Consider the following 27899-nt stretch of genomic DNA (forward strand, 5'->3'; position numbering starts at 1 on the left):
CTTGTGTCCGTGTTTTTGCGCCTTGTAACATGAATACCAATGTTTACCAACTAGCCCAACTACAAGTTCTTCTACTCTCTATATGTTGGTAGATGTAAATATGGCATGTTTCAAAACAACTTTTTTTGCTGAATTTTTTTTTCTTTCTGGGTAGTGTACTGTTTTAAAGATTCAACCAGTTTAGTACTGCTCAATTACAGGAGGTACTATCTCACAAAGTTGCTGCATTTCCATAAAAAAATTTTTTTTGGCTTATTAGAATTTTTTTGAACTAACCACCCACACACATTTCCCCTCATCATAATCATTCTAACAAAGTTTGCATTCCCTTTTGCTGAGACTAGTTTGTTCAAATTTTCTACATTTGTCTGGAATGGGCTTGCAAGTGAAATAACTCTCATCAGAGACCACGAGTTCCTCGTGTCCTTGCTGAGTTATTCTAAATGACTCCCCGTTCGTAAACATTTCTACCAATTGCTTGGCAACAGCGCTTCTTTTTTTTGTGTGTGTGTGAGTGATTTTGATTATTTATTGTGCATTTGTCATTTATACTTATACTGGTGTCAGTCAGTTAAATTTTTTCTTTCTGTTTTATACTGATAGCATTTGTTAAATTATGCACGTTTTATACGATACCGCCCACTATGTAATGTCCCGTCGGGGCCTTTAGGGGTAACTTAATAAATAAATAAAATAAATAATAAACGGATTGTATGCGCTTTGGTTGCAGACGACGACTGCCCCATGTACTTCGACGACGGCTCGAATCCATACCAGCTGATCACGGAACAAGCTGCCCTCCTCACCGGAGACGCCCAAGCCGTGTTTTCGAGCAGCGCCCTCTTATGGACGTTGGTCGCGTGCTGGCTCCTTCGCCATATCGTGCCTCAAGCCTAGGATAATAAGTTTGGTCTAGCATGATGCCCTGACTCACGGGTACAGGGTACAGGGTGTCACCGAAAAAATTGCATTCCTGTTTTTATCATCGCAAAAATAATGTGTGCATTGCCGAATGCCCGGTCTTCACCTGTATGTAGCACTAGTGGTGGGAGCAGATGCCAAAATTGCAGAACTAACTGTCGTCTTATACGAAAGTTACAAGTGATTTTCTGAAACTTTGTAATGGGAACATGGCTCCCATTCTCGGTAGTTTGTGCCATTTTCCCATTAAAAATTTCGAAAAATCACTTATAATTTTTTAATAAAATGATGGTTTGTTTTGAAACCTGCGCATCTGGTTTGAACCACTAGCACCACATTTGGCAAAGGCCGAGAACTTGACGATGCATAGTTGATTTTTGTGAATAAGAACACACTGCACATTTTTTGGGGGGACAACCTGCACATGCTTGGGAGCTTAGTTTGTGCCCAAAAATATGCCTATCGGCCACATGGGTGGCAGGCCTTTGTACGATCCGGTTGTGCCTCTGTAGTTTGGCACGCTGTGTTTTTGACCTGTCATTTGCTCATGCAGGGTCTGGTGGGTCCCACGTTGTGTCGGGAAGCGCACTGGGCCGAGTGACATAGCGTATGGGTGCTCTTCGGAGTGGCCGAAACTGGCTTATTAGTGGCGAACTTCAAACATCATGCGGAAGATTGACGGGCGTAGAAAGGATTGGAAGTCGGTGCCGGTTGTAAGGCTGCGGCGGATTGACCGGAAAGCTTCAGAAGCTTGGCAGGTTCTGTCCACACGCGTTGTAGTTGACGCCTCGGACGAGGATGGTCGAGATTGTGAAGCAGCCAATCGGAAGCCCTAGTGGCCAAACCTGTAATTAGCGTGTGAAAGATAGCCTAAACCAGGAAAGCATGGCTGCGGAGATACTTGGTGCGAGGTTTTTTTAGCTGTGGCATGGTCCCTCGATTGACACTTAGCAATTATGGCTAACACTGCCCCACATGTGCATCTGTTCGTTCCTGAATGATTCGGTAGTGTGGGAGCCTTAGCTGCACTTAGTAGTGGAAAATTAATTGTTATAGTTTTATATGAGAGGATATTGAAGTATGTGCTTAACCTCGGATAGGTGGTGTTGTGCCCGCAATGTTCCCGTGCAATGCCTTGCACATCCGTCCCCGTTTTTCTAGGTGCCAAGCACCGGAATATTTGTTTTACGAGTGGTATAAGCAGAAAGTATTGACTTGGAGGTCAGCATCTCATGCACATTGCCTTATCTCGTGCCTACCGTAAAATACTGAGCGTCCACCCATTTTACAATAAGCACCCACACCTCAACAAACGGAGATATGTAAAGACGTGTTCTTTGTGTATTTTCCAACCTGATTATCTCCAAATTTTGAACGGGTTGCTTGCCCGGTATTTTACTGTAGGTCCTGAACCGTAAGGGCTCAATTTTCCTCAAAAGTGCATAAGCATAGCCATGGCATGTATGACGGATCAAGATCTTTCCAAATAGTTTTGAAACCTTCGTCGAGTTTAAACTGCAAGTTTATTTTTGATACAATGCTTTGCCAGAGAAGGCAGTTTTGCGGAGGAACACTGTATCTACGAGAAAAATCTTTAAAGTGGCACTGACTTCCCAAAAGAAACATTTTTCATTGAGAGCCTGGATTCAATTTTTTTCAAGGGGTTAGCTAGGACATGTACGTCACAAATTGAACTTCTTTTGGAAAACAAAGAAAAACAGAGACTTATTTTGAACAGAAAGTCAGGGTGCAGTAGAACTGGTGGAGATTAGAAGACAAAACTCAACCCCGAGACTGCAGGAAGCAAAAACAACGCACACGCTCAAAGTCTAAGAAATGTTGAGTTTGGAGCTAATCCTAAACACATTTTTTTGGGGTCCACCGGCTCAAAATAGAAGCAGATTTCAAAATCACTCTTAACTCAAATTGTGTTTTGCAACTTAGCTAATGCAACTAACATTTTTTTTTTTTTTATGAATGTTTGTTTTGTGACGTATATGTCCTATCAATTCCCTTAAAAAGTGTTTTGGGGGAGTTAGTACCCTTTTAAGCATTGTGTATGGTGTATTCAAAGGGACTATTTTATGCTTTCACTCTCTTTGGCAGATGTGTGCAAAGGACCAGTTTTTATGCATGCACAATTTGTTGAAAGCAGTGGCAGTTTTAGTTTGTACTGTAAAAACAATGGAGACAAGAAAACCCTTGTCTTCAGAGTTTCTTGTTGTGTTTAAAGTGTGATACCTTACCACTTTGCCTGAATGTTGTTAGCCCATATGTTTACACCTTTCTTTTTTTTTTTTTTTACAGTTTCACCTTACATTGTACATTTCTACTGCCAATTAACTTCAAAACGAGATTAATATGGTCAAGCGTAGCAAAAATTGTGATGCCTATATACTGCAACATTGTTAGGTCTTTGGCCAGAATTTTTTTATCAAACCACGTAAGCTATGGCAGCTTACTTTCCTCATGCCTTTTGCATTGTCACTTTTGCATCACATTTTTTTTTTTAACTTTGTAAGGTGTATTGATGTAGATGGGTAATATTTGTATGAGTGCATGACTTGAGACCATAATGCTGTTTTTTTATTTTATTTTAATAAGGTGCCACGAGTCATCTTGCATAATGATTGACAGTGTGCTCATTTTATGTAATAGCAATAATGCACTATATTGCACAGAAAAAAACAAAAAAAGAACAATCCAGTACAGGCTTGTAAAACCATGGAGATGTTTGTGCACTGAACCTGACAACCAGCAAAGATAACTGCAGTTATACAATTTACAAAAAAAGGCAAGAAAAAGCATGCAGAACTAGAAAATACAAAAACACATTAGACCTTGGACTGCCTGTAAAACAAATGAAAAAAATCATAGTTTGTACACTGCAACGTAAGCTCTTTTTTGGCAGCTCTGTGCATCTGCTGTTGTACAAGTTCAGCTGGCTATATATTATAATATTAAGATACATAGAAAAGATCATACTCTGTCTTCATAATTTGTAAAAAAACTTTTGGTAGAATTAACATTTCTGTTCTTCTAGCCACCAGTATTTATGGCTTTCGAAGCCCAACGTGTAATGAAGGACATTAAGATAATGAAACTAGCTAAAGTCATCTAGCTCATTTTCAAACACTTACGTAAGTGAGGTTTGTTAAATTCTCAAGGTATAATATTGCCACAAATGGCAACCATTTTGATAACTTAAAAATTGCCACAAGTGATTGATACACCTCTGTTCAATTTTCTGTATTACTATAATTCACTTCAGTGTAGAGATTTGTTTTTTAGTGCTCTTGCATTTTTTCTTGGGGAATTTATTTGTCTCAACGTTTTCATTGCCACACTGGGTATATGCCATGCTTGTGGGTATATCATTGCCACGAACCCTAACACAATTTACTTCAAGCGGGTTTGCATGTTCAAAGTTTCAAGGATTTTAGCCGTTTCTAACTCCAATGTTGTGAAACTATGATGGAGCAGGTCTCATGCTGTCAGCAGAACAACATTGTTTTTATGTCCAGGTGCATTTTTGCATAGATTTTGAGGAATATCATTGTAGTTTGTCCAGGAAATCTTGAGCATTTCTATTTGTTTTCTGATTGTATTTTGGCAGTGCTGCCTTCTACCTCTAGAGAATCTCAAAGCTGAACTGTGCATAACTTGGGAATTTATTCTGTTTACATTCCACTGCTTAAGGCATTCCAACAGTTCTATTCAAGGGTTGATAAAATAGCATAGAAGAGTGTGTGGGCTTTCTGGTGTTGCAAAGTTGGTTAATTGTCGCAACATTGGGTCGGGTTCTTCGGTAGAATTTTATAACACGTGGTCACGTAATCGACCACACAAAATAACCATAGTATGTGTTAGTTGAACCACCGTGTGACTTAAGTAATGCGACAGAGTGTGCAAAAAGATGCAAGTCCCATGAACATGTTTTGCAGAGACATTCCAGTTTAATCCGGTGACCACTTTGCGGGGCGCCAGCAGCTTGGGGAGTTTTCCGTCCAATTCTCCGCAGGATTGCCAGGTTGTTGGTGCTACGTTTGTTGAGTCCATTTTGTATATGGTATACCACAATTACTGCATGTCCAGGCATATGTTAGCATACCTTTAGTGCACATACAATCGCTTTTTAATCGCTTGGATAATGCAAGTGTTGACCTCGTTGAGCGACTTCACTATTGTCAGGAAGCGGAAGAGCTTGTTGCCACTTTGTAAATTGAATGTATGTTTTGTTCCTGACCGTTTTTTCTTGCTAGTTTTTTTTTATGTATTTTGTTTGTGCATCAAAGTGAAGACTTGCTGGTTGTCTTTGGGCATGCAAAATGAAACATTAGTCTTATTATGTAGTTTCGGGTTTAGCATTCTTGGAGATTATACTCGCTGTTGGTTCTTTAATCGGAATGTTTACGGCATGTGTGCTTTGTGAATGTGTACGTGATTTCAGAATTGGTGACATTGGATGGCAGATGTAAAAAACGCTAATTCTGTGCATCAGTTCTTATCATAGAGATCCTGTGATGCCACCTGTTCTAATTAAATTGGGAATTTCGATCAAGTTGCAGGGCTGTGTACGGAACTCAGCTAGGCATTAGGCGGGAGTTATTTCTGTTGTGTCCTGTGCATCAGGGTGAACGTTAATGAAAACTGTGTACTCTACTGCCATGCTTCATACCTTTCCATTCATCCGTCCAACAGCATTTTTTTTAAGGGGTTTATTTTTTAATTGTTTGTTCAGCTGTATTTTCCTGAGAAGAGTGAATCTCATGACCTATTTTATATATCAATAAAAACAAAAACATTTGTACTTTTCATGGTGTTCTTGACTGAACTGTTTTATGCTTAAGTTTTCATTTTCAGTCCGGCTACATTGTGTAAAACGTTTTCCTCAGATTATGTCATTAATAGAGTGCCAAGAATTTATTGGGACCCATTGCTGCAGACTAAGTCAGCCTCTAGACTTGTAAGCAGATTGATAATTGATCATGTTCGAACCACAAAAAACACGTAATTAGAACCTCTTTGGTGAGAAAAACAGAGTCCCAAACTTAGGTTATCTTAGCCTAATCGTTAGCATTAAACTAGGGTGGTAGTTTATTTATGTGCTGCAAACATTGTGGTGTGCTCTTCTTGCGAATGCCATGTCGGAGAGGAGCAATCCGAAAACCAACATGGTGGGTGTCATACTCAAAATCCCATTGTCATGCAGCCGGGTTTATATTGGACAATCAGGAAACTGCGTCAATGAGAGAATGCGTGAACATGCCCTTTCTCTGCGGTCAATGACAGGAGGTCACTTATACATACACTGCCAGAGACTGCTTGTGTCACCCTGTCTTCAAAGATGCCATAATCATTGGCAGGGGGTGCACAAAAGTGCAAAGAGAGGTGCTGGAGGCACATGGCAATAGAAAAAGCTGGCTCGGGGCACTGCGTCAATCGGCCTTCGGTTTATCTTCACAAAAAAGAGATTTTATAGATGCCTGATAAGCGACACGCCATTGGTTGTTTCGGCGTTGGTTGGCTTTCTGGTGTTTTCTTGTTTGAGCCGTTTTTAATAAAACTTCAGTTGATAATCACCGCTTGTCCTGTGCTCTTCTCTCGTTGTCCTTGTCTTTTTTGCTTGCTGTTCCCAATTTCTTAAGTGTAAGCACTAATAGTCATGACAATTTTCATTTTGAAATGTGCCTCTAGTTATGCATCTGTGAAATTGTGTAAAATGTGAAATTAAGTTATATTTAAGTTGGAGTTGAATTATCTTAATTTCCCAAACATCACATTATGTTCAACATCTTATGAGGCTAGCTGTCAAAGCTAAAAGTCATAATCTTCCATGGAAAAAAAATTGGGCAGGAGTAGGTGAACTATGCAAAAGATTTGTACAAAAGGCTATTCTCTTGCTGTACCATAAAACACCTGTAAATCATTCAAATTAGTGCTTATCTGTGTTTTTATCTGATTTGTGATATTTAATTCTAGCACATTGTTATGGAGTTTAATTTACTAGGGGTTGTCCATCACCAGATTAGAACAAATTGAGAGTTGACCCCGGGCTGTCTACGCGCGCATCGTCGTCGTCTTTGGTGGGTTCTGGCATGCACCTCAGCCGCATCGCTACAGTATCTTTTTTACGTCCCCGCAAATTTTTCCAAAATTTTTAAATTTTTATTTTAGTTGCAAAAATAAATTTTGCATTGCCAAAGACTCATTTTCTGCCCAATTGTAGCGCTTGCAGTCCAAACCAGACGCCAAAGTTTCAAAACTAACCGATAAGTCATTTTATGAAATTTTGAATGGGAAAATGACGACTGAGGGAGCTTTTGAATGCATCGAGCAGAATGGTACCAATTATAATATTCAGAAAATCACTCGTAACTTTTAAAGGAGACAACATTTTTGAAACTTTGGCATCTAGTTTGGACTGCTTGTGCTACATTTGGACAGAGGATGAGCGTACGGCAATCCATATGGTTTATTTTTGCAATGAAAGAAACTAATTTTTAAGGTGAAAACCTTCAAAGGGAAAAGTCGGCATTGTGCCCGAAAGATGGCCATAAAAATACGCCATCAAGCACGCGCCGCTCAAATTTAAAGCAGACGCGCCTCAGAAATAAAACAAAGTAAAGCACAGCAACGCAGATGCTTCGTCACAGAAGCCGTGAAGCCAGTGGGGGCGCCGCGCCTGCGCAGTGGGGGAGCGTGATGTCACTGCCGGAGCACCGTGTGCAAAGGGAATACGTGACGCGCTGCCTCCGGCACGTCGCTTGCTCTTCGTACTTCAACTGTGCTCATTGTGTGCTTCGTGCGATGGACTGTGAGGCGACCGCATCTACATCTACGGCCTTGGCATCGGCAGCAGCGTCTACATGTTTGGTGGCTTCCGCAGGCAAACATGGCCGCCCACACAAATATATGGCACAACCGAGGAAGCATGCCAACGAATATGCCAACACACGCCAAATACAATACCGGCAGAAACAACTTTAATATGCGAAGAAACATTACTTGAAAACATTTTGCCTGCTGGACCATAATGTGTAGGAATGCTTTTGCATTCCTACACCTTATAGTCCTATGGACTGCTTACGTGTAGGATCGCTTTTGCATTCCTACATGTAAGCAGTTTTAAGTGTCTTTAGCATGTTTTTTTTGGGGGGACACTTATTACTGCTGCTGCATTGAAATGTGACCATTTTAGAGGTAGCTTTAAAGGGATACTACAACGAAATTTCGGCGCTTATCTTATGGGCTATATGTGTTCAAAGGAGCAGTATCATATCGAACACACCAATATCTTGTTAAAAAAGTAACGAAAAGGAATTTTAAAACGAACTAAACGATTAACAAAGAGCACCTGGTGGATGTCGCTAATGCCTCGTTTGTAATGCCCGTCTAGGAACGTTGACAGCTAGTGACGGTGGTTGTCTTGTGTCCGGCTACGACGAGAATAGAGGGGCAGGAGGAACTCCCCTCTTCCCGAGAATGCCTTTTGTGTGTCGCAGGAGTCGCTATTGTCCCCCTACAAGATTATAGAAGATTAACCCGTCACTCAAAATTTGTACAAAAGCAGCCGCTTCGGTGGCTGGAACGACTAGGCCTTCCCCTCGACGTCAGCCTCGCCGTAGCTTTGCTCGTCCTGATACAACCTACGTCACGATTGCGTCGGATGTCACGTGCTCTAAGCTGGGCCTTCTCCGAGCGCTTGCTAGAGTGGGCCATTTATAACAAAAAATGCATCCACCAGGCTCAAAATACAAATGTGCGATTGTCATTTACGGATATTATAGATCATATTCAACCTATTTTTGAACACGACGGATATATTTCAAATTTTGTTGAAGTATCCCTTTAAACACAATCCAAACCAATGTGTTCTTTTGCGTGCATAGGCTGTGCAGCTCCCGGAAATTGCATATTTCGTTAGGTCGCGCTGATTCCGTGTGACTTCCGGGAGCGTATAAGAAAGTTGGATATTTTCAACTTTTTCTGAAGGCGCACGCAAACGTGCTGTGACGTGATAGGCGCACCTGTCTCTTGGCCAATCGGTGGAGGGCACTAGTTCCAGCTTCCCGTTTCTTCGCTACTACGTCACATTGCGTTTTTGATGGGCTGCCGAAAGGCGCATGGAATCAGCGCGACGTCACGAAATGCGCAATTTCCGGTAGCCGCACGGCCCACGCAGCCTTCGCGTGCACAAGAACGCGTTAGTTTGGATTGCGCGGCAGTCTTACGGAAAATCCCACGTGATCTTGGGGAGAGAGAAAAGCAGGACTTTCTTTTCACTTTAGCAGAGCGAACACTAGAGAGGAGGGGATCCACCTCCTTTCTCTGCTAGAATAAAGAGAGTGCTGGAGCGCTTTGCGGGATGAGCTTGACCTGGTCGCAGAGCGCTCAAGTGAAAGCAATGACTAAAAATTCGGAAAAAAATGAAAGCCGTTTACAGCTCCCTGTAACGCCGGATTAGAGCGCAGCTCTTGAGGAGGAGGAGGGAAGGGTACTGAGGGATAAGATGGAAGGATGAGGGATAGGTGACTTCCGAGCGGGGGTCACGTGAACTCAGAGAGGGGTCAGGTGACCTCAGTGGGGAGGTGAGATGACCTCAGGGTGCTCACGTGACATCAGGGGGGTCACGTGACCTCGGGGGAAGGTCACATGACCTTGGGGGGGGGTCACATGAGCTCAGGGGGGGGGGGGGTCACGTGACCTCACAGTTACGCCGACGCCGCTCAAGCCGGAAACAGGTGCCGAAGAGCTGCGCTCTAAAAAGAAACTAGGATTGTTTTAAGCAGGAAACATTGAGTGGCGTAATTATTGCCGGGGGAATACACATTTGTATAGAATTTTACAAAATGATGAGACACGTATAGTGATGGGACACTGCAAAGTAGATCACTGATCATGCAACCTACAATAACGAAGACACAAGGGAAGTGGCAATGACAATCGTAGGTGGTGTTAACACATGTAGTTAATGTCGCTTCCATCGAATGACATGTGATCAGCGAGTGGGCTCGCGAATCACACATTGTCTGTCATTTGATATGGAAATGATATTAAATTAGCTGTACGGTAAGGGCAGTATGGGTATTAAACTTGCAGACAGTTTGTAATCAGCTAATGCACTTCTAGCACCCGGGAGAAGAATGCTGAGTCACTGAACTGTTGAAGCATGCGCGGCGTCACATATTTTGTGGAAGAGAGCTGCTGCTGGCGCTCAGGACGCCTTCCACGGCCCAGTAGACGAAGTTGGCAGCGCGAGTAAAGACAGTAAAATAACATTATTAGAAATAACCACACGCTAACAAACAGCTGGTTCAGAAAACTAATATGAAATACTAATATATAAAAAAAAAGCAGACCCGCATTTGTAGTTTTTGTTACTAAATATAGGTGGCGGAAGCCGCCAACCAATCTATAAAACACCTCGGGCACCCCACACTGACCATACATACGGCTCTGACCACACAACAAACCTCCATATATACTTATTACTTCCGTCTTCCGCCTTCCGCATGGTCTTCCGCTACTTTCGTTATCCCGTTCAATCCTGTTCGAGGTTCGGATCCGATTTGGATTATCTCTTGCACTTTGATCGGGTTGGTGTACACCGCGGTTTGGTGCCAGCAGTCCGAACAAACAGATTTCATGCGTGCGTGAGAAGGAAAAGCTACTGAGGGAACGACCAGCGTTATGAGTGCCGAAGCCGCGACGACAGAACCGCCGGACGCCTCCAGTCGAGATATGGAGTCGGTGCGGTTCTCCTCCAAGGAGGGACTGCAGCTCGACACTGGCAGCTCGAGTACTCTGCAGGAGCAAGCCGACTTCCCAGATGTGAGTGTTTGGGAACTTTGGGCCGTCCGTCTGTCCACCCGATCGGCGCGCTAGCGGGCGGCTGCTGGCACTTGTAGCGCCTAGGTGTCGGAAAGTTGGTAACGCTGTCGACAGTGCGGTGCGGCGAGTAGCAGCTGATCGTTACTACTTTGACGGTGTTTTGATTTTTGTATATATTTTTTTTACTAAAGTGCTAAGTTTCTAATTTACATGATAGTCTGTGTCCAGAGCAAAAGACAAAAACAACAAACCGAGAACTCGAATCAAGTAAAGCGTCACCAGTAAGCTGACGAGCCCAAAGTTTCCCCGACAGTGTTTTTAAGTGGTATTCTTTGTCAAAGTGTAGCCAAGAAGATTTCTGCCTATCAACGGCTGATTGTCGTAGTTGCAATGAAGTGTTACGCCCCCTCGGTTATTCTATGGGTTGATGACCATCATGTCATGGTTGGTAGGGCTCACTGTTGGGGATAAAACTTTCCCAAGTTCGTCTGTGGTCATTTCAGCAGAAGAGGGTTTCTGACACCAACAGCATCCCGCCATGCGGTTACCATCGTGAGAGGCCGTGCCATATTCAAGTCGACCCCACGCCATGAAGAGGTGTCCTTTTGCACAACATATGGAGTTTCCCCAGCTCACCGGCTACCACCATCCAGCTCAACCTTTGTGGCTTCAGTGGCCATGGCCTTCTTGTTTCACCCTGACACCTAGTATATGCGTACTCAATCTATTCCTCCTACACTATCTCCCTGGAAGCTGCATATAGCATTGTAACCGGACATTTCATAGAACGCCGTTTCATAGAATGCAATTTCTTCGAACGCCGTTTCTTCAAACGCCGTTTCGTCAAATGCCGTTTCATTGAACGCCGTTTCATCGAACGCCGTTTCATCGAACGCCGTTTCATCGAACGCCGTTTCATCGAACGCCGTTTCATCGAACGCCGTTTCATCGAACGCCGTTTCATCGAACGCCGTTTCATCGAACGCCGTTTCATCGAACGCCGTTCCATCGAACGAACGGAGTATCATCGAACGCCGTTTCATCGAACGGCGTATCATCGAACGCTGTATCATCGAACGCCGTTTCATATATCGAATGCAGTTTCATTGAATGCCATCTCATTGAAACAGTTTCATTGAACGCTGTTTCATTGGACGGTTTATTTGAAGTAAAATAGCTTGCACAAGTTCAACTATGCAACGATAAATAACAGCACACAAAGAACAGGAGACAACCTAGATCTGCACTTGTGGGTTCTATGTGTCTCTCCTGTTGTCCTGTCCTTTGTGCACTGTTATGTCGTCTCAATTCCAACTGTCCCGACTCACCACATTGCTCCAAAGATAAACATGTGTAACATTTTTCATACCCTCATTGTTGCAAAGTGTAATAATTTATGGTTTCTGGTTTGAGGTTTGTCACTTCCATCCCTTGCAACTTTGGATCGTCTGTTGTTTTTTTTTTTCTTCTTCTTTTTTTAATTCCGTGCGTGCAAAGATGGGCTACCCGTATTTTGTCGGGTTTCTAGACTGATTGATGTTTCAATGAAGATTCCAAGGCTTGGGGTTCGTTGCATACTCTGTGCTTGGTTAGTTTGGTCGGTGACACTACACGCACAGAAGGACGACCAATTCCGTGACGTTGCATTTTATTGCGCTCCTTGTTTGGGCCCCATCAGTCGTAGTGCCAGCTGCACTTTGGATTATGGTGAAACAAGGTATAGGTCTCTTTGTTTTGTTATACTAAAAGTGATAGGCAAGAAAACTAATTCAATGGCTTGACGAATGGATTGCCTTCTTTCTAGTTGACCTCGGGCTGTCATACAGTTCAGTCCAAAGCTTATACGGCGAGCAAGCATTCTAAAATGTGTCGTTGGCACATCAGAAGGCAGCACAAAGAATGTGTAGGGAATGCGCGATGATGAAGCAGCCAAGCTCGCCTCGTCATTCATCGAGGTGGGGGCGGGGACGGGACAAATACTCGAGGTACGCAAGGAGCAGACAAACTTGCATGCCTTATAAGGTTGATGATTGCTCTGATTTTATGGAAATCTTCACCTTGAAGGCCAAAACTCTGTTTAGAACCTCTTTGGGAGAGGGAGAGTAGGATAATAGCACCTGCTGAAAGCGTGCTGGGGTAAACCATCTGGAATGGGAATGTATTGGCCCACAAGTTCAGCAATAAGCATGCCTATGCTTTGTTTTTTTCTTTGAGCAAATTAAAGATAATCCAAACAAAATATGGGCTGCAAAGAAAGTGTCATCCTTTAGTTAAGCAAACGTCATGTGCGTTAGAAAGTATGGAAAAAGAATGGGCGATAAAACGTAAGAGTTGTCATCAACCGGCAAAAGACCCTTGTAGGGAGGCACCTTATATGTTTTCATAACATATTGCACTTAAGAAACTAGCGATAAAAAGATTAGATGAAATGGCTGTATGCAGTTCAATAAAACAGTGTTCAATACAACAAATTTTTTTCTTTTTTTCTCTGTAAAACATGTAATGATTTGTTTGGGAACAAGTTGCTGGTCAGTGCACGTGCGTGGATGTCAGCAGGGCTTTCATTGAAGACTTCAGCTATTCAAGCTTTGAGAAACACTTCCACACTTCCCTATTTGAGTACAGACAAATATGGATTTAAAGTAATTAGTGCTACCAGAGGTGATAGGCTTTGCATATTGTTATGGTCATCTTCCAGTAAGGGACATTTACTGCTGGCTCCATGGTTGGGATTTTTGCCACCTTAGACACTCGCATTGAAAGAAATCTGAAGCATTCATATTTCTTTCAACGCGAGTCATGGGCGTGCCAACCGGGTGGAGGCAAGGGGGGCGCTTGCCCCCCTCTAGTTCTCTGAGTGGGGGTGACAAGGCATGTGTTTTGCCCCCCCCCCCCCCCCCCCCCCCCTGAAACAGCCGCCACTGTGCAGGGCAGACACTGGCCGGCGGCGCCCAAGGGATACCAAGGGCACCGCCCCCGGCCCTGGGGGAAGTGTCTGGTTTATCCCCCCCCCCCCCCCCCCCCCCCGCTTAAGAACAAGTTGGTACGCCACTGACACGAGTGCTCTCTCAACAAAGAGTGAATTCAAGAAGCTATATCTCCCTCTTTCATTGACAATTAGAGCTAGAGCATTTCCACACTGAAATAAATTTGTTTCAGCATCCTATACAAAAAGTAGAAGAGATTAACTCCTCTGGTCAGATCTGAAAGGTCAGCAACTAAGGCTCTGAGTTCCATTGTGTTTATTGAAATAGGCTACAAAATTGGAGGACAAGTCACAGCAACCATGTGGTGTGGTAAAGCAGTGGCAGGTGCAATGGCTTAATCCAAGTCAAATGGGAGTCAAATAATGATTTCATTACTTTTTGTCATTAACATGAGCTTGAAAAAGACTCGGTTACACATAGCCAATCAATGATTCTTTTGCATTGGGCACAGAGTATCTAAATACTTAATAAAGTCACTGTCAGCTACTAATATTGATTGATTGTTGTGGGCATTGAGTAACTAAGCACTCTAACCAAATATCTTTGACTTAGAGGGACTGTTACTGAGTGGTTACTAGTTAACTTTGCTAGTTTCTTTGATGTAATTGCTCTGTTCCATCACACTATTGGCAAATGCTTGTAATAAAAACCATCATTACTGCCCATACCATGTCTCAGCGAGGTGATAAGCCTTTTAAGTTTATAACGACAAACACAAAGTTTGTGTCTAAAAAGTCTATTGGCGACTCCAGCGAAATCAACGGCACCTATAGTGGCTAGAACAGAAAGCTGTGGTGGCAGGTTCGCTCACCAGCCAGCCAGCTCGAGAGAATCGGATATTCACAGCACCTGGCTGTCTAAAGACAAAGCCGTGAAAGTAGGTTCGAGGACATGGGACGAAAATCGCCGATAGTGAGGAATGAAGAAGTTGCGGACAGTCCCTGGTATGTCTGGGCACAGCAGGCTAAGAGCTTCTAATCGGTCCATTTGACGATTATTCAGCTTTGTAAAACGCATTCAAAGTATGTTGCTGCAAGAGGGACCCACAGAACATTTCCCTGCCTTGCCGAGATTTGCTCTCTTTTTTTCTCCTCTTTTTTCTATATTCTTTTCAAAGGTAGAAAATAAGCCTTGAAGTGAGCAGAAGAGAAAGAAGGGGTGGTTGCTTCCTTTTTTTTCATGGGAGGAATTGGGAAGGGGTTCCTCCTTTTAGATTGCAAGTTATCCTTTAGAACAGAAGCCTATCTTTCTTATAAACAAATACAAGCGAAGTTTCCCTTTATAGTTGACAACAGATATATTTGTTCATGGTAAGTTCCCAGATGCAGTTATACATCTGAAAAAGCATTAGCAATATTAGATACCAGTGATACGGTACCAACAGTTATGCCAGCAGTGGCAATGCATACTAGTAATGACATGTTGGTGAAACTGCCATCATAACACAGTCGATTCGGAAAGTCAGAGGAAAATGTAGCTCGAGCCCGATCGGACAGACAAGGAGGCAGCTGCTCAAAGCTTTGAGATTTGGTTTGGACACACTTCTAGACACAATGAAAATGATTTCCTAATAATCGCTCCGTTGGAGCTTTATGGCAGGCAGATTTCTGATGTTCATATTGGGAGGAGAACGATGGAGATGGTTCGTTCTTGATCTTTGAAAGCATTCCTTTCTTTTTTTAAATAAAGAAGGCATTTATTACTCATTTTTCGCAGCCACGTCCAAAGCCGACGCAGAACACGTAACGTTTGAGAGGTAATAAGGTGTTCGACGGCACATGTTTGTTAGAACATTATAACCCACGGCATTCTTTTCATTAATGAAGATGTGCCCTAGACACCTAAACTACTATGCGCTCAAACAGACATTTGAGCTCATGGCCGCAGGGGGTGAGATGACCCAACCGACATCCAGTCTCCAGCTTCACATTTATTTGAACTGGTCCTCTGGTTTCGATTTAACTTCTTTTATTTTTATAGCGAATGCTCTATTTTACAAAGAAATATGAGTGGTTAGTGTCTTAACTCCTTTACTAACACTTTGCAGAAAAAATTGTCTGGCTTAGACATTCTTCAAATGCAATCAAGGTGCGATAGCACTCAATTGATTTTCTGATGAGTAGTAATTTCCATCAGAATGAGTGGATATATTTCCCCACTGAATTGTGCGAGGGAATTGTGACGAGACCTGGACGTGGCACCATGATGATTTCCCGCTAAATTTAGCAGGAAAATTGATGTCATGTTATCTCGGGTCACATATGGCACCTTGATGTCATATGACACCTTGATGTCATATGACACCTTGATGTCATATGACACCTTGATGTCATGACACATTATGTCATGCGATGACATAATGTGACCTCGGGTGTGACGTCAATTTCCCCGCTATATTTAGCAGGGAAGTTGATGTCGCATGACATGACGTCGTGTCACGTCAGATCACGTTACACCGTCTGATCTTGCAAACATGTCATGTGTGCTTGTATCATAGGACACCATGATGTCACATGACCATGTTATGTGACGTCACATGATGCCATGACATCACGTCTTTTGACCATGTCATGTGATTTCGGGTCACATGACACCAAACCTTAAAACTTTGACATGAATTCACCCGCTAGTGCGTGATTGTTGTTGCATAACACCATGACGTCACGTTACATTGTAATGTTCTGTGTCATTGTGAAGTAATGTGGTCGGAAAAACACAAGCATGAAAGACCTGTGGAGGGTTTCCATATAAAGCTATCACTTTTAAAATAAATAATAGTTTTTCTTGGTGCAGGCTTTTTTATACTTTTTTCACAACATGTACAGATATCGCTTTTTCCCTTCGACGACACGTGCGCCAATCTGCGCCTCGTTACGTTACAGCTGCCCACACCGTCGGAAGGCAGTGTCATCACGCCGGATGCGTCGATGCTCAACTACTTCCAGTTCGACGACAGCTTTGCCAACGACCTGGACACCCGGGACCTCATTGTCAAAGTGGACAACCCGGAGAAGCATTCAGGCACGCTGGATTCCTACGTCACGTTCAGAGTCACCACCAATGTGAGTTGCTGGAAGTGCTTGGGGACAACCCTTTTGACCATTGAAGCCAAGGTCATGCGTAACATACCTTAAACCTGGGACAAATGCCAGTGTGCTATCGTACCGCAGTTCAAAGCGCTTGGAGTGAATTCTCGCACCGCAGAACCCAGGAATCCTGGGATCAATCCCCACCCCTGCCCGTTTCGATTTGGATGAGTATCATACCAGCATGCAGTCATGTATCACTACCGTTGTGGTGCACGTTAAAGACGTTAGGCTAGCAATCGTACTGCACTGGCTCAATTTCTCGTCTACAGCGTAAACCAGTGTCGCCGCACCTCAAAAGGACACCGACCTTATGCTATTGGGCAGGAGATCAAACTATAGGGGGTGCTCTGACCCGTTTGTTTCCCTACACCTCGGTGTTTACTCAACACAAGGCCTGTGCACATGCCTATAGGCCTTATGGGCATGTCCATGTCATCTTCTACAATAGAGCGCGGGGCACAGTTTAATGTAAAAAAATACTAACAATCGACGAAGCGATGTTGAGTGCCGGGTCTGTCCTCAGAGAATGTGAGCTTGACCCACTTGGGCTTTTGTACTGAGCCGGGACCGTGCATGCTGCATTGTTCACGCAGGCCGGAGTGAAAACAAAAGAGCCCCTCCTCTCCTCCACCGGAGAACACAAACTCCAGCCGAACGCTGACGCCGCGTTCGGATATGTCGGCCGAGCGCTGAGTCATTGTATTTGTTGTCCCCATCCGTGTAATTCTAAAGTTAACCGCTTGGGCCGTCAGGGTCGCTCCTCCTCCCCAATATAAACACAAACATCAACTTTGTTTTTTTGGGAGGACAAATGCCAGTTTCATAGATAAACAGATAGATAGATATCCTGTATTTGAGTTCCTGCCAATGGCTATGTAGCCTGGGCAGCAGTGCACTGTCCCGAGGAGTAACAAAACAAGCAAGTTACAAGAAAATGTTCACTTTCACTAGCAAAGTATTGTGTGTCTGTTGTAGACGTGTCGTGGGGCTAGTGGCTCGCACATCGGGATAAGAGGTGTCACGGCACCTGGAAGTTTGCCCCGATAATACATGAAAGCAGCTCCGTCAACAACTCTGCGCATTCGACACAGCCACGTACAACTTGGCGCAGGGAATACATATCTTTTTCAATCCTTCGATCGTGCAGCGACAACAGACCGAGGTCCACCAGTAGAGTATTGTAGCCGCAAAAGCGATGGCGGCCAATGTGCCTATTGTATAAAATTAATATAAATTTACTTTGAACATTTTCAATTAAATTCCTGCGTGACACCACGACAGAGTTCCATGGCACTGGTGAGAATTCGAGGTGCCATCTAGCAAGTGCACAATACAGGCTTAAACGACATTCAGAAATACAAAAATTTTCTCGTAAACCGCGAAGTGACACCCAGGTTCCGTGGTCCCTGGTTAACAACTCATGAAACATGTATTAGATGAATATCTAATCCAGAATCTACAAAAACACCAAGATCATGCACGTGAAGTACTCACCTTATTTGTTCATAAGAAAGAGAATAGTCGAAAACTAGGCTCTCCTTCCTAATAAGAGACATTAACAGTGTCTCCTTTAGGTACAGTTGCAGCCTATTAATCAAACACCATTGCTCAAGAGAGCGAATTTCATTTTGTACCAGTAAACAGTCATTCTTATTGTCTGCCTTGCAGAACAGTTTTAAACGTTATTGAGTTTCTAATACATGATGGTAAATCATTTACAAACCCCAAAAACAAGAGCGGTCCTAGGTTAGTACCTTGTTGTATGCCAGATAAGGATGCAAATGGCTCGGACACACAGTTTGAAAATCCAGCATGATTTTGGCAACTATCGAGGTAGCTCTTAAACCATGTGCAATACAGCGAACATAATCAACACCTCCTAGAAGAGAAGGCCAGAGCGCTCTTCTTGTGACGTCGCAAAGAAAGGCCATCGGGGGCGTGCGTCAAAGCGAAGGCAACGCGCGTGGATCGACCGTCGTGACGCGCTTTTAGTCACATACGGGTCTTTTATTATCTAAAATGAAAGCTACACAGAGCAAGGGGTCTAGAAAATGTTTTATTACGTGGGCAAAATATTACACCGCTAAATAATCGGTATGAAATGGTACGAGGTGGGCGTATAACAGAAAACATTGAGTCACGCAATTATTGCTGTAGGAATGCATATTTTATGCAAAAGTGCTTCGACAAAATGGCGGGATACGCAGTGATTGGACACAGCAATACAGATCACAGTTAAAAATCAGGTAGACGTAGTCAACGCGGACACGGCTAGACAAGCGTCACTTACGATCACGTAAGCGATGTTATTGCATGCACTCACTGAATTCTTGCATCATACCCCGGCCACATGGCAAAAGTAATGTAATTTCGATCGAATGACTTTATGGGGTCAACAAATCAGTTTGCGGCGCTTGTTTAATCACTTAAGACAGTAGATGATTAAGTCCCATATCATTTAATGAAAATATATTAACTTTTCCTTGTGGCAGGGGTACTAAACTTACTATTTACTGTCAACTAATTTATTTCTCCCTATGGGGCTCAAGCTGCCTTAGAACAAAGTATAACTTATTTTGTACACAATAATACTACTACCTTCATAGAGTATAAGCACGGTAAAGGCAATAAAATAACATTAGTATAAATAAACACATAAGCACAAACAACACACTTTGTATAATCACACAAACTTGTTATTAACCTTCCAGTGAAAACTAGAATATTACTACGCATATTTACAAATGTCGACGCAATCCCACTCGGATAATGACTAACAAGATGCCATTCTATCACGAAAAACAAAAACGAAAAAACAACCCGACTTCAGCACCGAAAAACAAAAACAAAAAAAAACAATTGATTGCAGCGCTTTACTTGCGTCTTACATGACCAAGAAAGCCCGTAAATAAGTTGTTTCTCACCTGTCAATCGTATCCATACATCCGTGACGAAAACATTTGAACACAAACTTTAAGTCTCTCTCTCTGTCGAGAGAGAGGTCTATCGATAATCGACCAATGTCATCGTTGGCCAGTTGCCACATGCATGTCACTCAAACCGAAGCAGGACTTGCTCCGCGAATCCACGTAAATGCCGTAGTATCAAGCGAACACAAAAAAACTGCTCGAGTCTGCGGTGACGACCGAGAAACGACTGGAAGGATCAAAAGAACCACACAAACACACACACGCACACGCGAGAGCGGCGGCAGCAGTGTGGGAGGCTTAACGTTGTCGACCCATCTCTTGCTCGCGTGCTCTCCCTGCGGCGATGACTGGATTTTTTTTCGGTTCCTTTTCCTTCTGAAAGTCTCAGCGTTCCTTTTTAGACAGTTGGCAGCTCCCACACAACGTAAATTTACCAGAATCTGACCCCCTACGAGGCAAGATGTCGCAAAGGAAATTCAGAGCCAGTTCATTCGAAAAGTGTGGGGATCTGCGGGTCTGCGCGTAGTCCCGCGGTTACGGGGATAATCATAAATATAAAATTGACACTTCCACCCTTGGTAGCGCATTGTATATTATGGTTATATTATATATATAATAAATTGTACAATTCTGCGCTTTTAAAACATATATTAATGTCGGATAAACTCCCACGAACACCCCGTGCCATTTGACGAGAAACATTTTTTTTTTTCATGTTGATTCCAGAAATATTTCTCATGTAGTTGCGCCATGGACTTCCTTCTCCGACATTGTGACGTAACCACTTGGAGCGCAACGGCATTCTCTTCTAGGAGGTGTTGACACAAATCACATTCTTTCAATTGCATCAAAAATATCTGGTGGTCGACCTTATCAAATGCCTTTGTCATGTCAAAATTAATTGTGTTCACCTGACTGCGGTTACATATGGCGGATACGCTGTGACCGAGGAAAGCAGTTAAGTTTGTTTTTACTGATCTGCCTTTAAGGAACCCGTCTTGTACAGGTGAATATTTTTAGTTTAAAATGGAAATACAAATGTTTGTAAACCACCATTTCAAAAACCTCTGAAAATCCTCAAAGAAGGAACACAGTGCAGAACTTATTGACATCACAAAATTCCCAAACTTTAAAACAGATATTACAACTGACATTTTCCAAAGAGAAGGGTTGGCCTCATTTTGCAAAGACAAATTAAATAATGTCAAGACAAGGACAAGTATTTCAGCACAGCCTTTGCTTCAATAATAAAAGCAGGAATGCCATCACTGCCAGTTGAGAGTTTCGGTTTGAGTTTTCATACAGAGCACATCACTTTGTCCTCTGTTACAGTTTGGTATACCAAACAGTCGGAAAAACAGGGGGCATACTATGAGGTTTCGAAAAACATGAGCTAAAGTGCTCAGCAAATGTCTGGCACAGTTCTTGTGGTTTGAAACAGATCTTGTCATCATATTTCAAAACAGCAGCGCTGACATTATCTTTGGTTTGTAACCGTGCATAACACCAAAAGCAGCTTGGTTCTTTTTAAAGTTCTCCTCCAAGTGACCGTGATAGCATGCTTCATCTCTGGTACAACTCCTATTTGTTATATTAATCCCGAGAGATAACCCACCTAACATCAAGAGCAAATCAGGTGAAAATATGGAGTGGCCTAACTTTCGGTGCACAATGAAGAAAATTTTAAGACATTACTATTTTTAGGTCATGTTCCTTTCAAGCTTGTTATGGTAACTGTACTTCCCAGCTAACAACGTTCGCTTATATTCCACCATAGCTAACTAGCCGCATTTACGCCGAGGTCATTATTGACCCCAATACTACTATTATTAGGAGTCTGGGGGTATCTTTCGGTGTTTAAAAAAAAATCAAATCAAGCCAAAAATAGGGGTGGGCTATCTTTCGGGGGTGGGGCATCTCTCGGAATTTTACAGTAGTCATAATGCACTGTGCTCGAGAAAGAGGGCACACATGCATCCTTCCATTATGCACATACTCGCTGTGTCAGATTACCTACATGCCAGTACGGTATTTTAAGTACAACCTTCTCGAAGCATGAAAGTGGTCACCGACATTTTGCTAAAAACTTTGTTCGTACATGACTGCTAATTGTTCTGTGAAAACGTTCTCGCTTGCTAGTTTTTGTTTGCAGCGGTGGAAAAGAAGTTTATGCATGTAGCATTCACATCCCCAGTGTTGTGTAAGCTGCTGCAGCGACGCTAGACAATGAAAATTTTTTTCTTCATTAAAGGGTAACTGCAAAGAAGAAAAAGTGTTTTTTTTTTAAACAGCCTAATTTGGGACAAGCATGTCACAAAACAAATCTTCCGCAAAAAAAAAATTTTTTTTTCTGGCAACATTTACGCCATGGGACGTAATTTAGTTGGGGTCACAACTGTCACAACTTCTCCACATTTAAAACTCCCGCTCTTTCGACAATAGCAGCCACTCTGTGACATATAATACACACTTTGTGGCATGCGGTTTAAAACGGAAGAAATAGCTGCAAACTAAGATCAGTCTCGCGCAATAAATATTGCTGTAAAAAATTTTGTTTTTGGCAGAAACATTGTTTCGTGACATACTTGTCCCAATTAGGCTGTTTAAAAATACACATTTTTTTTTTGCAGTCATATTTTTTTTTATTATCCGAAACGATTGAAAACGATGCCGGGACTTACCCTCAAAATTTGAAACTTGGGAATTCAGTATTTGTGAAGTAAAAAAACAATTTCCAAATTCCGAATTCGAAGTTCCCGCGGGATCCGCGCCGGTGCGTTGACGTCGAATATTGCGGACTCCTGAGAGCCCACTTTCTTTCACGACTCCCTGCTGTTGCCATGGCGACCCAAAGGAAAGGAGCGAGTGCCGGCGGACCGGTTTTGAGCTGTGTCGCCTGTTTTCCGTGGGAGGATACAAATCCAGGAGACGGCACCACAACGAACTTCCAATTTTTGGTATTTCAAAAAGAAGGGCCGTAGTGCGTTCGCAATTGCGTTAAAAAACATGTTTTAGGACTGCCGTTATTAAGTGTTAAAGAGATGTCGCCTACAAAGCTTCTAAATTTTATGATTCTTGACATCACGAATCAAAAGAAGTGAGGAGGCTGGAGGCGGGAGGATCAAACGCCAAAAATAAAAAGGCGGGCGCGCGCGGAAAAATTTTTTTTCGCGATGCGTTTTTTTTTTTGCGTGTCTATGACTGCAACTTGCATTGTTTTAGGCAATAAAAAATATATACAACCTTTGGGGTGTCAGTGCCCCTTTAACATTAATTTTTTTTTGCGTTTTGAAAAGCTTGCAGTGGCTACTGTGTGAAAATGAACTTAGAGCGGGTTGGTCAAGATGATTTGAAAAACACGAAAGAATAAGCTTCGTAGGGATGAAGACAGACAGTGCAGTCCGTTCAACTAGCAACCGACACTTCATTTAACCGATTGACATTTAATTTAACCGACGAATATCTAAACAACCGACACAATAAATGTCGGTTGCTAGTCGAAAGAACCGTACAGTCTGTCTTTGTCACCTACATGTTTTATTCTTTCGCGTTTTTTGAGTAAAAAAGGCTACTATATGTTTGTATTTCCATGAAAATCTAGGGAGACAATAGAGCATATGCGAAACGCACAGCGCCATCTAGTGGAGCTTCAAAGAATATGCTCAGTCTCACCAATTGGCTTTGGCACTGCCAAAGGCCAGGGTGTGAAAGCATAGTTTTGAAAAATCCTTCGGCTTGCACAAGCACTTGCGCAGAGAAAGCGCTTTTGAAAACCAGGCGCCTGCACCCTCGCCTTTGCCGGCACTCAAAGCCGAATTTCGAGCGAAGTGTACGTCTGCCACGTTGGTTGCTGCGAGGAACCGGCGACCGGCCGGGCGACGAGTACGTAGATGCACAAGGAGAGCGTAAGACGGTAATAACCCTCAGCATGCAGGTGTGGGTGAGGGTTGAGGACGGCGAGCAGCAGGCTTCGGTCGTTACGGACAAAGCCACGAAATTTACAGATGACGGAGTAATCTCAATGCAACAAAGGTGGCAGCGCTCAGATTGTTACTAGACATTCGAAATATTTCGCATGTGGTCTATTGCGATGAGTATCATACCCGTTTCGCCGATAGTTGCGGGGGGGCTGCACCAGTTTTTCTAGAAACTTCGGCTGTTTGTCAACAAATGCTATGTGTCGGGGTGTTTGCTTGCAGACGACACACAGTGACTACGACGCTCACGAATACAGTGTACGGCGGCGATACAAGGACTTCCTCTGGCTGAAGCAGGCATTGGAACGTAGCCACCCAGGGTGCATTATTCCGGTGAGAAACTGCCTGGCAATAAACTATGCTCTGCGTGGGTTTTGACGAACGTCGCAGCATACTCATTGAGTTGTATGTTAAAAGAAATGTGTCGATTCACCTAGTCGCGCACAAATGTTTGAACCTTCTGAGTATCGGGAGGGGGATGGTGAAAACAAATGGGAAAAGGCTTTTGAGTGCTGTGCATTTGAGTTACCAAACAGTAGTATATCTGCCCATTATTATTAAATAATTGCGAATATTTTCTGGTCGTTAGAAGGGCCTAGCTTGGCTCTGTAGAGTGCGTTTGCTGCTTTGGTGCATTGTGGTGAAGCAGACAGTTTTGAAACCTCATAGATTGATAAAAGATGCCTTTTCCCTTTTAGAGTCTTTACACAGAAAATAGAAGAAATCGCAAACATATAAGGTGCGAGCAAAAGAGTTTTAGGACGCTGTGCGAAAGCCAACATTCCTAATCCCATCTATGAAATAAAATTAAACCTTTTATTTTCCCTGGCGGAGTATAGTAAAAAGTCACTATGGCGACTTGACAATGTCATTGTGACTTCATGCAATGTCAGACAGGCAGCTGCTTGTGGAAGCGTACCCCGAAAGCTCTCGGTGAATAAAATTCGAGTTACGATTTAATGGGAAAAAGTTACAACTTACCTCGATTGTTAGCATAAAGTTGGGGGCAACAAAATGCATCTCGCGTGTCTCAGCCTCTTGGGGCAGGCACATCTGAGAGGTCCCACTGATGGCTGCTTCCATCTTCTTCAGTCAAAGAATCGAGATCGGTCGGAAGTATTTTATAAACAGGCTCTGCCATACCGTTCGTCGGCGGCCATCTAATTTTATGTCTCAATATACCGTAGGACGAGCTCCCCTGATGCTTCTCTTCTTCGTACCCCCGTTTGCAGCCTTTGCCGGACCGGTCCGTCCTGCAGCATCGCTTCTCGCAGGAATTCCTCCGCTTCCGAATGCTCGGACTGCACCAGTTTCTGAACCGTGTGGTGGAGCACCCCTCCCTGTGCACGGAGCCAAGCCTCAAGCTCTTCCTCACCGCAAAGCCACACGTGAGCCGCTTAGTCGCAGTGAGCCGGGCGCGGGCGAATGTTCCCGGCACGCTTGGGACGTAAGCATATCTCGTCGTGTACAACCATTTGCGGAAAAGGTGCTGCTTAGAGTCGCATAGATAGTAAATACTGCCCCGTGGTGGAGCTTCGGTTACCTGGAATTAAAAATGGATCAAAAAATTTAGGGGGAGCAGTGTTATAAAGGCGCGTTCGCACACTTGCATCTGCTTACGGCCGAGTGCCTTAAAAGCTCTCGCGATTTTTGGCAACGTAAGAACAAACTAGTGCCATATAGTGGGTAGCTGTGGAACACTCGTGATTCCTGTACATTCCCTACTTATTCCACGCATCATTCTTTCTTTATTGGTACGAAAAACTTTTGACAGTTTTATAAACAACCATCTCATAGTGCATACATTTGCCTCGCTAACACTGTGAAACCTTCACCCTAGTGAAATACAGTTTTAGGGCCACCTCATGGGTGGCACCAGTGTGCCGTGTTCTCTCGTCATAAGAGATTGCAAAAACTCGTTCTTAAGCACATGCAAGTGTGTCATTAAGTTTCGCACAAAGCGGAGTGCTAGCATCTGCTTTACAAATACAGTGCTATAATAGAGCGAGCGTGTGCCCACAACCCAATAAGCAGCTAGCCCCTACTTTTAAACGTTTCAAGCCTAAGGACGTATGAAGTACCCACCCTAGCAACTTCTGATCTAAGGGAGGTGCCCCTTTGCATCAGCTACCGTATTTACTCGCATATTGAACACACTTTTTTTTTTCCGAAAAATTGACCCTATTTGGGGTTCATTACACGGGGTAAAATTTTTGAATTTACACACTTTGCACGAATGTCATTTTAGGTGCCAATACAACATGGCAGGGTACTGTGGCACGTCTGCACTGACGGAGGTGCCCATGGCTGGTTGTGGGCGCGCCACAGTCATCATTCTTTATAAATTGCGAACCTTACCCTTTTTTAGGGTGCTTTTGGCGTGCCTTTTGCCAAAGAAAAAGTGCTTTACGAAGCTCAGTCAGCACGAAGAGCGACGCAACCGCTCTTAGGCCTAATCGCTTTCATGATATCACTGTTTGAAAGCGGATCGAAGACGGCGGCGCGTTTGTTGACATCAATGCATCCGATGGACGAAGCACGTCCGGGACTGGGCAATTCCTCGACCCCAGCTTCGCTAGGCGTGTGCGCTCCTCGGTTTCACTGTTGATCACTTCCTTAACAGCCATTACGAGAGTGGCTTGGCTTGGCTTGGCCTGGCCTGGCCTGGCCTGGCCTGGCCTGGCCCGGCCTGGCCGCTTGGCGGCGAAAGAAACTTGGCGGGCTTGGTGGCTGGCCGGCTAGCTAAGTTGGACGCAGTTCAAGACTTGCAAAGCCGAAAATTTAAAACTCGTTCATTACACGAGAAAAAAAAAAAAAAAAAAAGTCCAAATATTGATGGCTGTTGTAAGGGGTGTGTTCATTATGCGAGTCAATACGGTACTTTCTGCGAAGTCAGTAGTTTGGTACGGGCATACTGCTAAGTATTTTTTCTTTTTGGTGGGTCTGCATTTAGCGGCCATTTTGTCGGTGGAAAAGGCTCGAAGGTCGGTTTTAATTTACATAGGTGTGAACCAAAGGGCGCACACATATTCCTCATGGCAAGAGGCTGCGTTTGGAAATGTTGGTGCTAGGGCTACCTCGAACTGACACTGTTGGGAGGGAGCTTGCAGTCAGTGTAAACACGAGCCGCCCTGTCTCGGCTGTAGCTTCGGGAAACGCAGGGAATAAATGGCGGTCTTTAGGATTTCGTGCAGGTGGTCATGGCCTGCCCCTGAGAAGGTCATAACATCCATCCTCCCAGCGTCTGAGGAATGTATATAGTTTGCTGGGAGGAACCTATTGTTTTCCATACTTTATTGGTCGTCCAGGTGTAGGGAAATGTTTGCTTTTCAACTTGTTTGCTTTTCAACTTGTTTGATTATAGGGCCGACCAGTCGGAGGAAGAGAAAATGATGTAAGAGTCTTGCTGATTGGTTAGGGCGAGTGAGGGAGGGAACAGAGGTTCGGCTCTATGAAAAGAGTGAACTAGCGACTTAAAGAGGGACTTTAAATTTTGGGCATGAACTGAAAGGTTCAAGGGGGTGTTGGGGGGGGGGGGGGGGGTTGACCAGGAACACAGAGTTCTGTGAGGGAACATTCATTTCCGCCTGGCTGTTGGAATGTGCTACGCTAAATAAACCTTCAAGTTGGGAAGTTCCGACCAGAAGTCACTTCGCAATGTTTTTGTCGCTTGCCTCGAGTGGGCAAACAGTGAACATCACTATCGAAGAAAGAAAGACAACATCGTAACTGTAGTGCAAGGTGCTCAAGCTTAACATGGGTGTGCGTCGGTGCGAAGAGGTATAACTTGTTGCGAGTGCCGGTGCAAAGCAGGTCTGACGTAATTAGCACAGCAGCTCTAAGAATTGGAGGTTCCGCCAGATTCCTATTCTGCTCCTATACCATTCCTTCAGATTAAACAAGGGCCCATCTTATATTTATTTATTTATTTATTCAGAATACCTCAAAGGCCATTCAAAGGCATTAAATGAGGGAGGTGGGGGATAGTTATGACATGTAGTATTTTATGTAAAATGCAACGAGAGACAAAAAAGAACTCTACTCTTAAAAGGCTTATAAGCATAACAAAACAGCAAATAAGAAAGAAAATGTAAACAATATTCATACTAATTACGAAAGGTGTTTTCGTAATGCACAAAAACTAATGAAACAAAAAAATAT

At 43.5% G+C, this 27899-nt stretch overlaps 2 protein-coding genes across 2 annotated transcripts in view; both read left to right on the plus strand.

The window, feature by feature from the left end:
* The window catches only part of LOC8023718, a 72284-nt gene extending 66546 nt beyond the window's left edge, over positions 1-5738 (plus strand). The window contains exon 14 of the mRNA XM_029980023.4: positions 731-5738. Within this exon, the coding sequence (XP_029835883.4) occupies positions 731-897 (167 nt within the window). The 3' untranslated portion in view covers positions 898-5738. The remainder of the gene's footprint in view (positions 1-730) is intronic.
* Positions 5739-10427: 4689 nt separating this feature from the next.
* Positions 10428-27899, plus strand: part of LOC8023716 (sorting nexin-7) — a 42634-nt gene continuing 25162 nt past the window's right edge. Inside the window, exons 1-4 of the mRNA XM_029980022.4 lie at positions 10428-10755; positions 16625-16804; positions 23961-24071; positions 24971-25126. Of these exons, the coding sequence (XP_029835882.2) occupies positions 10615-10755; positions 16625-16804; positions 23961-24071; positions 24971-25126 (588 nt within the window). The 5' untranslated portion in view covers positions 10428-10614. The remainder of the gene's footprint in view (positions 10756-16624; positions 16805-23960; positions 24072-24970; positions 25127-27899) is intronic.

The sequence above is a fragment of the Ixodes scapularis genome, unplaced genomic scaffold, assembly GCF_016920785.2.
Source record: "Ixodes scapularis isolate PalLabHiFi unplaced genomic scaffold, ASM1692078v2 PGA_scaffold12__126_contigs__length_90152505, whole genome shotgun sequence".
In the NCBI taxonomy this organism is placed as follows: Eukaryota; Metazoa; Arthropoda; class Arachnida; order Ixodida; family Ixodidae; genus Ixodes; species Ixodes scapularis.